This window comes from Lissotriton helveticus, chromosome 5_1, assembly GCF_964261635.1.
Source record: "Lissotriton helveticus chromosome 5_1, aLisHel1.1, whole genome shotgun sequence".
Lineage (NCBI taxonomy): Eukaryota > Metazoa > Chordata > Amphibia > Caudata > Salamandridae > Lissotriton > Lissotriton helveticus.
Genome location: NC_136065.1, coordinates 1,047,136,026 through 1,047,150,476, shown reverse-complemented (window position 1 = coordinate 1,047,150,476; position 14,451 = coordinate 1,047,136,026). Strand labels below are relative to the sequence as shown.

Here is a 14,451-nt window from a genome sequence, read left to right as displayed (position 1 = left end):
AAATTTCTGCCTTGGAGGACGAGTTGGGATCTGGTGTCACGCCTGAGAAACTTCATGCCCTGGGTCTAAAACAGTTTGCATATAAATCCCTAGTTACTGACGCTGCAAAAGTGATGTTTCGTGAGCAACAAGGCAGATTGTATGATGTTGGTGATAAGGCTGGTAAACTCCTGGCGTGGCTGGACAAGAAAGAAAGAGCTAATCGTGTGGTGCCTGTGATTCAGTCTGCGAGTGGTGAGAATGTGATGGATCCGATCGCCATTGTGGATCGTTTTGCGGAACATTTCCGTGTCGTGTATGCTCCTGTGTCTGTGAGGGATGTGGCTGACTCTCGCCTCCTTTTGCGTGATATTGCATTGCCCTGTGTCTCTGATTTGGACCGTGTCGCTTTGGACTCCCCCTTTACGATTGATGAAATAGCTACTGCCATTCGTTCGCTCCGTTCGGGCAAGGCGTTGGGTCCAAATGGTTTGCCTATTGAGTTGTATAAGTTGCGACCCGATAAAATGGCGCCATATCTCCGCGATATGTTTTTGGAATCACGTGAGCGTAACCTCCTTCCCTATGATCAGCGTTTGGCGACGATAGTCGTCATCCCTAAAGACGGTAAACCTCGCGACCTTTGTTCCTCATATAGGCCCATCTCCCTGTTGAATGTTGAACCCAAGGTTCTGGCGAAACTTTTGGCGACCCGACTCCTATCGGTTCTTGGGGACTTAGTTCATCCGGATCAATCTGGTTTTATCCCGCATCGCAACACTGCTTTGAATCTACGTCGTCTTCACGGCGTGATAGCGAGGGCGGGGCTACTGACTGAACCGGCCATTTTGGCGTCCTTGGATGCCTCCATGGCCTTTGATACTGTGGAGTGGCCTTATTTATGGGCGACTCTTGAGAAATTCGGTTTCGGGTGCGAGTTTATTAGTTGGATTAAGTTATTGTATGCGGAACCTTTGGCGCAAGTTGTTGTGAATGGTAGGGTGTCTGCTCCCTTCCCCCTGGGCAGGGGCACCCGCCAGGGTTGCCCCTTGTCCCCGCTACTGTTTGCGCTTGCCCTTGAGCCGTTGGCGGCCTGGCTCCGCTGGGAACCGTCCCTTAAAGGGATCCGCTGGGCCCCGGACTTCGAGGACCGGGTCTCGCTCTATGCGGACGATATCCTCTTGTATCTTACCTCCCCTCGTAAGTCTTTATCTGTTTTATTTGACGTTCTTGTGTCCTTTGGTGCTAACTCGGGCCTCGTAATCAATTGGACCAAGTCCTGTGTGTATGTTTTGTCTGGTGTCTTGCCTCCATTACCGAGCAGGCTCCCTCTTCAGGTGGCCCGGGATGGTTTCAAATACTTGGGAGTTTTTGTTACTCTGGACTCGTCTCTTCGCTTTGATCGTAATCTCCTTCCTCCGTTGCTTCGACTGCGTTTGGACGTTGCTCGTTGGCGCAGGCTTCCCTTGTCCCCCCTTGGTCGGGCAGCCCTGTTTAAGATGATGTCGTTACCGCGGTTTCTTTACGCTCTCCAGAATTATTATGATCCTGTCCCTCAGTCCTATTTTCGGGAGATTGAGGCCCTTCAGAGACAACTTGTCTGGGATGGACGCCCGCGTATTGCTCTTGCTAAGCTTTCCATTCCTTGGTATGACGGTGGCATTGCACTCCCCGATATTAAGAGGTATTATTGGGCCTCACACTTGTCCGCGATCAACCACATCATGTTCTCGCCGGGTACTAATCCGGCGTTTGAGATGGATAGACTTCAGCTTCCGGGAGGTGACTTTAACAGAGTGCTTTACTCTCGCCCTGCTGGGCGCCATCTTGTGGGTCCTACGTCGATTGCTTTAGCGGTGTGGCGGGCCGCGACTCGGAGCCTGGGCTGGGAGGATCGTTTGACGTTAGCCACGCCGCTTTATGCTTCCGAACGTCTGGGCGGTCTTTGGTCTACCAAGGGTTTCGATCGCTGGGACATGATTGGAATTTCTAAAGTGGGAGATGTGTATTCCAAGGGCTCTGTGCGAACATTTCAGGCCCTCCAGGCTGAATATGGCTTGAGTGGTCGGGAATTCTTTCGATACCTACAGGTTAGGCACGCCTTGACCGCTGTATTTGCTCCTGGTGAGATTCCGCCTGATTCTTCCCCCCTTGAAGACCGTGTCCTAGACGGACATCTTCCTGACAGCACTATCTCCCTGATTTATAAGAAACTGATTAATAATCGGACTGATCTGTTGGTCCGACTTCGGGAGGCGTGGGTTCGTGATGGTTTGGAGCTTGATGACGAGGATTGGCAGTCGGCCCTCTCTTCTCCTAAAGAGGTGGCTATCCCGGCTCGTCTCCGTTTGGTCCAATTGAAGATTCTTCATCGGGTGTATGTTACGGGACCTCGTTTGCTTGTGATGGGTTTTTCTTCCGATGGGTTGTGTAAGCGTGGATGTGGTTTGAGTGCGACTTTCCTACATATTCTTTGGGAATGCCCGATGGTGGTTGCTTACTGGACGGCTGTGCTTGAGGTTATGGCTGTGGTGACAGGGGTGTCCTTGTGTCCGGAACCTCGTCGTTGTCTTTTGAATGTTTGGGAGCCCACTGACTGCTCGGTGGCCCAGACTAGGTGGGCCACCCTGGGTTATATGGTTGCGAAGCGAGATATTGCTCAACTTTGGGGGGCCTCCAAGCCCCCTGAACTATCGAAATGGGAAGACAACATGGATTGGTCTATGTTCCGTGAGAAGACTGTCTACGTGGCTAGGGGCAGACCCAGGGCATGGACTAGGATGTGGGGTCAATGGAATGAATATCGTGGTGCCATCTGTACTCCTCCCCTTGTGGATGACATTGAGCTTTCCCGGTCTCCTTAGGCGAGCGTTCTTGGAACCTTGCATATAGGGGTTGTGCTGGTTTTCCGGCTCCCCCCCCCCCTTCTTTTTCTCCTTCGTGCCCCGTCCCCCCCCCCCCCATCCGGGCTCTTTGGAGTTTATAGCTTTGATTCCATTTTTGTTTCTGTCCCCTCCCGTCCTTTGGGCTGACCTTCAGTAATACACTTTCGCCTTTTTTGTGTGTCTGTTCTTTTTTATAAAACAAAATCTGTTTCTGTTCTGTATATTATATGGAGTATTGCATTGACGATTGATCGTTACCGATACGGAAGTGTATATTGTGTATTTTCTCCTCTTTAGCGGCTGGCCCGTGTGGTTGTAGGCCCATCCTTGTATTTTACTGCATACTCAAATAAAGGTTTTTAAAAAAAAAAAAAAAAAAAAACAGCATGACAAACTATAGGTCAACCTCTTCCATTCATACTGTATTATTTCATTTTCAATGCTTTTTACTGCTTCATTTTGCAATATAAAAAGTGCTAATCAAAACATCTTTTGGTGGGTGCAAGCACCAACATTAAACTACCAGCCCCCCTCCAAATTTCCCAAACCTGCCAAACCCTCCCCCCAACCCACCCATATATTGAGTAAGGATATTTACAATTTATAGAGCATCCATTTTCCAGAACTATGAAGGATCCAAATCGAGATAGCAAAGTGGGGTCAGACAGTCCCAGAGCTTGCAGAGTTTGTGAACACATCCTACCCCTGTAATCATTATTCAAATATTAAAGAACGGGACTCCATAATTTAGTAAACAGGTGAGATTTATCAACTCTATTATTTGGATAAGTATGTTCTTGCCCATGGGCAATTTCATGGTTTTCTTTTGACTGCCAAAATAGTCCCCATACTTGTAGACCCATTTCTCTCCTTGATTCTATAGGGAAATAAAGAAACCCTACGCAAGATATATACTTGCATCTGTATAAAACCATTTTGTTTTTAAGATCTTTGCTAGAACTCCTATAACGAACTCCAAATTATTCTATGGACGAAGAACTAGATATTAAAAGTGTAATCCATCAAATGGCTCTTCATCCCTTTTTTATACTGAATCAGTCAATGGTGCAAGCCTAGAGGCTCCTTGTAAAGGCATGATGCACACATTTTTTTTATCTAGATTGGGACCTGTAGGTCAACACAGGCTAATTCACATAAGGAACCTTCAATTCAATGTAGGCCTACTGATTATCTGATAACAGTCAATAGCTTAAGGTACATTCACACCATAGGATTTGGAACAAAGTTTATGAAACAGAGTTCACGACACGAGAAAGGTCAAGAAAAAAACAAGAATCATGCCACAATTGCACTACTCATTGTTTACCCAGCGAAGTGAAGACGTGCATCCAGTGCTTGCTTGGGAGGCCATGATGTTCATAAAGGCTTTCGAGGTATCCGAAAACTTTCTTATCAGCACGGGGCCTGGAACCCTGAAGACAGAATGAAAATATAGAGTAGTAAACAAAGGGGATGCTACAAGGTAGAGAGAAGTTCATTCTTGTATTATAGATCTTGGTAGCTTTTTCTTTAGATCATTCAACAAATAAAAGTAGGTACTTTACCATATAACAGTCAGCCATTACCATTGCAAAACAGTTTACTCTCATGATGCAGCACCCTTAGGCCTTCTCAACTTAAAAACTGGGCGGTAAAAGATAAACCTAATTAACAATAGTAGAAACTGTCTTACAGCTATAATGCCATGAGACTGAGAACAGGTCTTCTCATTCATACCTTGCTAGCTCTTCGCATCTCTACAACTCTCCTTTGTCAACTCACTAGAGACCAGCACATTGTTCCTAGAGTGTGGCAAAATTCTAGACCAAAAGGTCAGCCTTTGTAAACAGAGTGGTCCTGTTACATGGAGTCCAACAGTTACTCCAAAATTTAACATTTTCTTAATCTATTTTGTACCTCAATTCAAAATCGAGAGGAAGATCGCACACATTACTCAAAAGAAAGAAACAGGATGATGGAAACCGTGCCAGCGGGCACAGTTCAGCCACACATTTTAAAGGACTTGTGTCCCGAAAACAGCACTTGTTAACAGCAGACGAGGTTGTGCTTCATTGAGAACATTATATGAGCCTATGGAAAGTGCCCGACAGTGCCTTGCCTGACTGGGCATATATGCCTGCCACAATGGAGGTTACCCTTACAACTCTGCGTTTGCCAAGAGAGGAGATTACTAACCACTCAAAGCAAAGGCAGCAATCCTATATGGTAAAGGCAATCCACCCTCGCCCATGTACAAAGCAGTACAAAACATGAAAAATATATTGCTGCACTACTTCAATGGCACAGAAAGTCAAAAGGATAGAGAGAGGCAACATGAACAAAATGTCTTAATAGTTTGGAAATAAAAACATGAAAAAACACCTCCCATGTAGCACCATATTCCTGTTAAACATTATACAGGCTTATGAAGACGAAAGTGGTACTAACTAGTTCACCTGAGATGACGACAACCTAAGCTGTTTTTTTAAACTTCCATGATTTAACATTAATTAATATATCAGCCACGTTGTACTCCAATTTTTATTCCGTAGTATTGCTCCTAAATCCTAAATACCATTTTAACCTCATTTTACAATGCCTAGCAATTTTCTTCCAAAATGTTCCTTGACTGGAGTTAAAATAGTAACTAAGACTGCTTAAATAGAGGACTTGAGGTAGTACACTAAAATACTAGCATTCTGCATTAGCACTAAACAAACTATTGGAATAAATGCTAATGCCTCACCGTTTTAGGACAAGGTTGAGCAGGTATGCAACAGCAGCCAACGATTCAGATGACTCAACAGCCTCTAATGTGGTCATCTATTGGAAAACAACATCTGTGCATTAGAAATAATACAATACACACTAAAGTATTCACCCTTTTACCTCTCAGAATTATCTCACAGAATCCTATAATCAGGACACAGAAAATGAAATGTTTACACTGTCCAAAATCATTTAAATAACCCAAACACTAAGTTCAACAGGGTCAGGAAATTAAAAACACCCTCCTCTAGCATACAGCACACCAGCAACACAGTCATTCTAGACGTAATTTAGAAATCAAAAGGACAAAGTTCTCTGCAAAAGATGGGTTATACTTGTAAAAGCTTGGAGTGCTGTTTTTTTTAAACACATCTGTGAATTAAGTGTCCCAAAAGAAGGGAGTCCCTGTAAAGTTTCTGGAAAATTAGCTGCAGCCGCGTGTCAACCTTTAGTAAATGGTCATAGGTCTGCAGATAGCAGGGGTAAGACACTCTAGGGAAGTTAGGAGCAGTATGCATAAACAGGTAAACTGGGTGATGAAGATAGTTGTTTGACTCTGCCTGTAATGTGAGCTCAGGTTGCTTTGTGGTAGATGTGCCCTATTCAAAATGTTATGGGGTCTGCCACCTAGTGATGTTGTAGTGTTATAATTCATATTGCTACCAAAAGACAATATATCTTTCTTTCTGGATGAAGTGTATTTCCTGTATTCTTTTTACATTTTTACAGTGCACTGTATTTATAATTGTGGGGTCTTCAATTTAGATCTAGTGATCAAATATACCATTATTTAATTCTTTCAATACAATTTGCTTTCAGGGAGGAATGGTATCACTTTTAGACAGTCTTGATATTCTTAGCTGTGTGCTCTTTCAGATTAAGGTTGGTGTGGTGACTCAGAGGGCTTGCCATTTGGTAAATGATGGGCTTCAAATCCATCCTGGTTCATGTTGTTGAGCCTGTTTTGGATTAGTTGTTCCATGTTCTTGGCAAATAGGAGGAATACTGTTTTTGTGCGGTTAAGCTTCAGGTAGTAGTAGGACATCAAGGAATGGATGCAGTTCAAGCAGTGTCTGAGGCAATGGATATCTGGAGCTTAGGAGACCTTCAACTATTGTATTGTGTTGTATTGTAATTGCATTTGTATAGCGCTTTCCATCCCTGATGAGGCGTCGAGGCACTTTTTCGGCAAGTAGCACGCTACTCCTGGACCCATAGAGAATTAGTGTTGAATTAGTATAGTGAAACATGCAAGTACATTTTAAGTGGTGGATATGTTAGTCAGGTATTTGGATTCGGAAGGATAGCATAAGGATAGAAGAGGGAAAAAGGTTTGTATTTATATAGCCCTTGTTACCCCTGATGGGGCGTTGAAGCACGCTACTCTGGAAACCCACAAAGAATTAGTGGTGAATTAGTATGGTGAAATATGAAAGTAATTTGAGTGGTGGATATGTTAGTCAGTTATTTGGATTGAGAAGGGTAGCGAAAGGATAGAAGGGGAAGAAAGGTTTGCATTCATAGAGCACCTGTTACCCCTGATGGGTGTTGAAGCGCTTTTCTGGCAAGTGCCACGCTACTCTGGAACCCATAAAGGATTAGTGTTTAAAATTAGTAGAGTGAAATATGAAGTAATTTGAGTGGTGGATATGTTAGTCAGTTATTTGGATTGAGAAGGGTTGAGGAGGGGTAGAAAAGGGAAAAAGGTTGGCATTTATATAGCGCTTGTAAAACTGATGGGGTGTTGAAGCGCTTTATTGGCGAGTAGCACGCTACTCTGGAACCCACAAAGAATTAGTGGTGAATTAGTATAGTGGAATATGGAATTTGAGACGTGAACATGTTATTCTGTTATTTTGATTGAAAAGGACAGTGAAGGGATAGAAGAGTGAAGGATTTCTTTTTTTGCGTCATAGCAGAAGATGACTTGATTTATGCCAGCAGCATATTGCTGGATTTGGATGTCCTTACCTGTGAGAAGAACCCCAATGGGATCTATAGAGAGGTTGAAGTTGACTTTAAACAATATGGACCGATGGGAACTCCCCAGGTGATTAGGATCTTCGGTGACCTGAAGTGCCCATATCTGGTGTCCGATGGCTAAATAGGAACAACAACAATCGCAAAATAATGCTATGTCAGACACTGTAGTGCCTAACTTGGTACCCCATCAATTAGTAAGCAATAGCCCTATTGATGGTCAACAATTGGGTATACTCAGCTAAAAATACCTTACAGTAATCCTGGGTCTACCGTAAGGTATTTTTAGCTGATCTAGATCCCTTTCTGTACAGTATACTTTTATTAGGAATTCCCTCTTACAGCGGTGGAGTCTGCCCTGGTCTTATCTTACCAGGGTGGGATGAGGTTACCAAGGAAAAAGCATGCCACTATCAGTGGGTGAGGCTCCCTCATTCCATCTAATTGGCACTATAAGGTTGATAATCAATAGAGCTGTTACTTAGTAAAAATAGTTTGAGTGCCAAGTTAGGAACTAGTACAAAAGGGGGAATTTTACCTATGCCTCTAATGTGGATTGAAAAAACAATTAATGCATAAAGACGGATAAACCAAAATGTATTTGTTTACCCGGACACTTGATTTGTCTCATTACTTTTTTGTTGAATTTTTGAAAAGAATCATTTTTTGGCAGAGAAAAAGAACATCATCAACTTTACATTAAACCATACACCATTGATAATTATACAACAATATATGCGATTGATATGTACAAAAGATAAATAGACAAACAGTACAAATGTGTTCTATAATTTCACAAGTGAATTAATGTGAACAAGTCAGTACAACAGTTACCAAAAGGACAGTGCAAAAGAAAATCTAGTTGACCAAAAAGTTAAATGTCCAGGGGGTATGACGAAATGTGATACCTCCTACACTTCTGTACAATTCTTATACATTTAGATCTCTATTTCACACAGAGAGTGTAACCAAAAAGTACAGTTTCCTTTAAGGAATAAATGAATGCCGACGCGTTTCGAGTCTCCTCGTATTAATCACAAGACTCTCATCAGGGCGGGATAAATCATATCCGTAGGAACTGTTTATGAAGAAAAAACAAAGGGGAGAGAATACTTTTAGAATTTTGACCTCTATCCAAAACTGCTTGTATAAAAATTGCATCAGCCGATGCAGCATACCTTAATAGACCAGATGTTTTGCTGGTCTTTAAAGAATGTTGTCAAATTTCCATGGGTGTCGACCTGCAACAGAGTGAGAAACCCTTCACGGGACCGTGTCAAAAATGTGGGCTGCAACAGTTGCAAGCGGGATGTAAATATAGAGGATTTACCTTGATTGTAGGTCTGGCGGTGGCTTAAACTAATCTCATGGAAAGGGTGAACTATTTACTCCCAAAGTCGAAAAATGTTTTTATCTAAAAGTCAAGGTTAGAACTGCGTGTCAGTGACAAAACGTGACCACAAACACGTTACAAAAACAAGGCGGAAAAAGAAATTGGCTTACTTGTTTGAGGGACGTCAGAAGGGCGGAAAAAATAATAAATCGCGCTGTCACGTAAATGACCAGTGTTCGGTTCCTACAAAGGAACGGAAAGAAATAGCTTAACTTATTGTTACCGGGACCCGGGATGGTATATTCTAACAATACAGATCGAGAAGCTTACCATTCGTTATGATGCTACGCGCATGGTTGATTTTCCTCACCGGTGGCTTGAAGCAAACCAGAGTGATCCGTGCACGCACGGTTGTAATGAAACAATCGGCAAATTAGACACGTGGTGTGTTTTGGCCAATCAGGCATGTCTAGGATACCATGCCAAATGCTGTGAATTGTGGGAGTTGTAGTGTTAGTTACAAACCCAATTCCAAAACACAGCTTCAGAAAAACGACAAAAAGGGAGTTTTATAGTTTATTGGAAATTATGCCCTATTCACTTCGCTCCGACAGTTCAATCCTTTATTTACGCTGTCAAATCTCATTATCAGGTATGCCTCTTTACGCAGGAGTGCAGCCTCAACATTGGGCGATGGATGTTTAGGATCAACCCATGTTAAGACAGTTCACTTAAAATCATTTTCCCCATGGTTGTTGGCCAAAAAATGTTCAACCATAGGTGCAGATGGTACTTTTTTCTTTATTCTAGAGCGATGTTGAGTGATTCGCACATTTATAGATTGGCACGTTTTGCCAATGTACACTCTGTTGCAGGGACACACCACGGCATAGACCACATTCTTGGTCTTGCAGTTTGTAAACATCTCATGTTTCCATTTGACCCCCGTCATGGTCAAACACGTTGCCTTCTAATGTCGTTGAGCATGATACACAATTGCCACATCTATGATGCCCGCTTATAGGTTTTAAGTTCCATTGTGCTATCAAGTCACTTTTTTGTTTAGGGATGTAACTATCCGCTTTTGTCACTTGTTGGCCAATGCTAAAATTTTTGCGCATGGCGAAAATGGGTTTTTCCAATGGTTGTTCCAAATTTTCCAATAGGTGCCAATTACTCAAAATTATCCGTTTAAATTGGTTTGTGTGCGACCCAAAGGTTGAGACGCAAACCAACTTGTTTAGTTCACCTTTTTCTTTTTTCTCAAGAAGATTTTCCCTAGGGGTGAATCTTGCCCGTTTTTTGGAATGATGTAAAAGTTTTTTTGGATAACCCCTCTTCGTCATCTCCGCGCAGAAACGTGTCGCATGATGCTCAAAGTCTGCCAAGTCTGTGCAATTGCGTCTTATCCGCAGCAGTTGCCCTAGAGGAAGATTCTCTTTCAAGCGCTGCGGGTGCGAGCTTTTAAAGTGAAGAATGGTATTTCTATCTGTTTCTTTTTTGTATAAACTGGTTGTTAGACTGTCATCGCGGGTGCCTACTGTGATGTCAAGGAAAGTCATTTTACTACGACTGGATTCCATTGCAAATTTGATATCAATGTGACTCGAGTTGAGCCAATCATAGAACTGAGGCTGCACTCCTGCGTAAAGAGGCATACCTGATAATGAGATTTGACAGCGTAAATAAAGGATTGAACTGTCTGAGCGAAGTGAATAGGGCATAATTTCCAATAAACTATAAAACTCCCTTTTTGTCGTTTTTCTGAAGCTGTGTTTTGGAATTAGGTTTGTAACTAACACTACAACTCCCACAATTCACAGCATTTGGCATGGTATCCTAGACATGCCTGATTGGTCAAAACACACCACGTGTCTAATTTGCCGATTGTTTCATTACAACCGTGCGTGCACGGATCACTCTGGTTTGCTTCAAGCCGCCGGCGAGGAAAATCAACCATGCGCATAGCATCATAACGAATGGTAAGCTTCTCGATCTGTATTGTTAGAATATACCATCCCGGGTCCCGGTAACAATAAGTTAAGCTATTTCTTTCCGTTCCTTTGTAGGAACCGAACACTGGTCATTTACGTGACAGCACGATTTATTTATTTATTTATTTTTCCGCCCTTCTGACGTCCCTCAAACAAGTAAGCCAATTTCTTTTTCCGCCTTGTTTTTGTAACGTGTTTGAGGTCACGTTTTGTCACTGACACGCAGTTCTAACCTTGTCTTTTAGATAAAAACATGTTTCGACTTTGGGAGTAAATAGTTCACCCTGTCCATGAGATTAGTTTAAGCCACCGCCAGACCTACAATCAAGGTAAATCCTCTATATTTACATCCCGCTTGCAACTGTTGCAGCCCACATTTTTGACACAGTCCCCTGAAGGGTTTCTCACTCTGTTGCAGGTCGACACCCATGGAAATTTGACAACATTCTTTAAAGACCAGCAAAACATCTGGTCTATTAAGGTATGCTGCATCGGCCGATGCAATTTTTATACAAGCAGTTTTGGATAGAGGTCCAAATTCTAAAAGTATTCTCTCCCCTTTGTTTTTTCTTCATAAACAGTTCCTACGGATATGATTTATCCCGCCCTGATGAGTCTTGTGATTAATACGAGGAGACTCGAAACGCGTCGGCATTCATTTATTCATTAAAGGAAACTGTACTTTTTGGTTACACTCTCTGTGTGAAATAGAGATCTAAATATATAAGAATTGTACAGAAGTGTAGGAGGTATCACATTTCGTCATACCCCCTGGACATTTAACTTTTTGGTCAACTAGATTTTCTTTTGCACTGTCCTTTTGGTAACTGTTGTACTGACTTGTTCACATTAATTCACTTGTGAAATTATAGAGCACATTTGTACTGTTTGTCTATTTATCTTTTGTACATATCAATCGCATATATTGTTGTATAATTATCAATGGTGTATGGTTTAATGTAAAGTTGATGATGTTCTTTTTCTCTGCCAAAAAATGATTCTTTTAAAACATTCAACAAAAAAGTAATGAGACAAATCAAGTGTCCGGGTAAACAAATAAATTTTGGTTTATACGTCTTTATGCATTAATTGTTTTTTCAATCAACATTAGAGGCATAGGTAAAATTCCCCCTTTTGTATTACGTTAAGGCCCAACCTACCCTCTTTCCCACAGGGCCAAACCCCCCCCCCTCTTCAACAATTCAAGTGCAGGTTGTTACCCGAGTGGGTAGGGATTGACACTACGGGTCCTCCCTATCAGGTTATAACAGATTAAGTCTATAGCAGGAGACTTGTCTCCTGTTTAGTATGGCAGAGAAAGACACGTTGATCTTCACGGAAAGCCATATTCAGAGTCTACTTGAATCCTCTCCATTTTCCACCATAACATTGAGCACCTCAGCGAAACAGCAGAATGAGGCAGATAAATTAACCCGTCTCCAAAAAAACACATACGAACTGAGCTACACGGCCATTTCTTATTTAAAGGCTGAGACGATCCCTTGGGGTCTTCAGGTAAAAAATATTCCGGTCATCTTTACTGAGGACGCGGATTACAAGAAAGGGTTCAGTCAAATTAACACTAAATGCAGTAGGGACTTAATGGTCCATACCATAGAAACAGCCCAACGTATTTGCAGCCAAGAAGAGAAGGAAATTGAAGAATTTATTAAGAATATCACAGACAATCAGACAGTAACGGAAGCTAAGATTCTCCTAGATAAGATCGAAAAGGAAATTCAGCTTTTTAAAGATAACACACTTAATGTGAAAGCAGCACAATTTGAGAGAGACTCCAAATCTTTCAAATTGGAACAGGTCTACCCTTTCCTCAAAGAAGATTTTTATACATCGGGTGAGTCTAGGGGAGCATTGACATCATTTCGAGGTAGATCAAGGAATAGGTTCCTCACTTTTTCAGACACAACCTCCTCTGACTCTTCAACGGACTCCAGACAAGACAACTCTAAAAGACGAGGGGGGCCCCAGCTGCTACTCCTTTTTTAGCCAGAGGCGGACAATCCAGAGTCCGCTTCAAGCAGTCATGGGAGATGCGAACCCGCAACAAATCCTACAACAACTAGACAAATCAACCATAGTCAACCTCTCCGATAGACAACTTACTAAAGATGAGGAAACACTCTTGAACCTAGGCCTCAAATTCGTCCCAAACAAAAAAACAGATTTCACTAAACTTAAACTAGAGGCATTGGATTTTTGCCGTAAAATAAGGTTGAGAGTCTTCTTCGCGGATGCTGAAGTGATGTCAAGTCATGAAACCACAGGCTTAAGAGTCAAATCCAGGTTCACCCCAACTCAGAATATCCCTAAGCAAGTGATTGCCTATGAGCAAGCGGTCCTGTCAGCCCTTACCAAACTTGAAAAGAGTAAAAGCTTTGTACATAATAACATCAACAAAGGCTTAACATCTGCCATTAGGGATCTTAAGGCTGATACATCTATTCTAATAAAACAGGCGGACAAGGGCGGGGCAGTAGTAATATGGCCCCGTGATATGTATTTGGAAGAAGGCGGATCACATGTCAACAACCGGGACTGGTACAGACCAGTCAAGGAGGACCCCATTGTTGCAATTCAAAATAAGATTGCAAATATCACTAAGACAGGACTTGCTGAAGGTTTTTTGGGCCCGAGGGAATTTGAATATCTGAACAAAAAATCACCAAGAACGCCAGTTCTTTATTTTTTGCCCAAGATCCACAAAAACGACCAAAGACCACCAGGTCGGCCGATTGTGTCGGGCTGTGATTCCGCCTTAGAGCCGGTCTCTAAATACATTGATTTTTTCTTAAAATCTTTTTTACCGCAGGTCAAGTCGTATCTCAGGGACACTACTGACTTCATTACTAAAATAGAAGGACAGTCATTTAATGAAGCATCCCAGATGATGGTGACCCTAGATGTCGCCTCACTTTACACCCAAATCCCTCAGGATGAGGCTTTGGAGGTGTTAGAATTATATCTTGACCAACGTGACAGACCTCATAGGGTACCCACCTCATTCATTCTATCACTGGCAGAAGTCACTTTACGCAGCAATTATTTCAAATTTGAAAATGCGTTTTTTGTCCAAGTCAAAGGCATCACCAAGGGCTGTCCTTATGCTCCTGAATTGGCGGCACTATATATGGCACAGTATGAAGAAAGATTTATTTACAACAATAATCCATTCACTGGCCATATAAATCAATGGTTAAGATACATTGACGACGTCTGGCTCCTGTGGCAGGGGAGCCAGACTGAGCTTGACCAGTTCTATGATTGGCTCAACTCGAGACACATTGATATCAAATTTGCAATGGAGTCCAGTCGTAGTAAAATGACTTTCCTTGACATCACAGTAGGCACCCGCGATGACAGTCTAACAACCAGTTTATACAAAAAAGAAACAGATAGAAATACCATTCTTCACTTTAAAAGCTTGCACCCGCAGCGCTTGAAAGAGAATCTTCCTCTAGGGCAACTGCTGCGGATAAGACGCAATTGCGCA

At 42.4% G+C, this 14,451-nt stretch overlaps 1 protein-coding gene across 1 annotated transcript in view; it reads right to left on the bottom strand.

The window, feature by feature from the left end:
• The window catches only part of RRP12 (ribosomal RNA processing 12 homolog), a 521,209-nt gene that overhangs the window by 465,850 nt on the left and 40,908 nt on the right, over positions 1-14,451 (bottom strand). Inside the window, exons 4-5 of the mRNA XM_078643584.1 lie at positions 5,611-5,687; positions 4,192-4,297 (exon numbers count right to left, since the gene is read on the bottom strand). Coding sequence (XP_078499710.1) covers positions 4,192-4,297; positions 5,611-5,687 — 183 coding nt within the window. The remainder of the gene's footprint in view (positions 1-4,191; positions 4,298-5,610; positions 5,688-14,451) is intronic.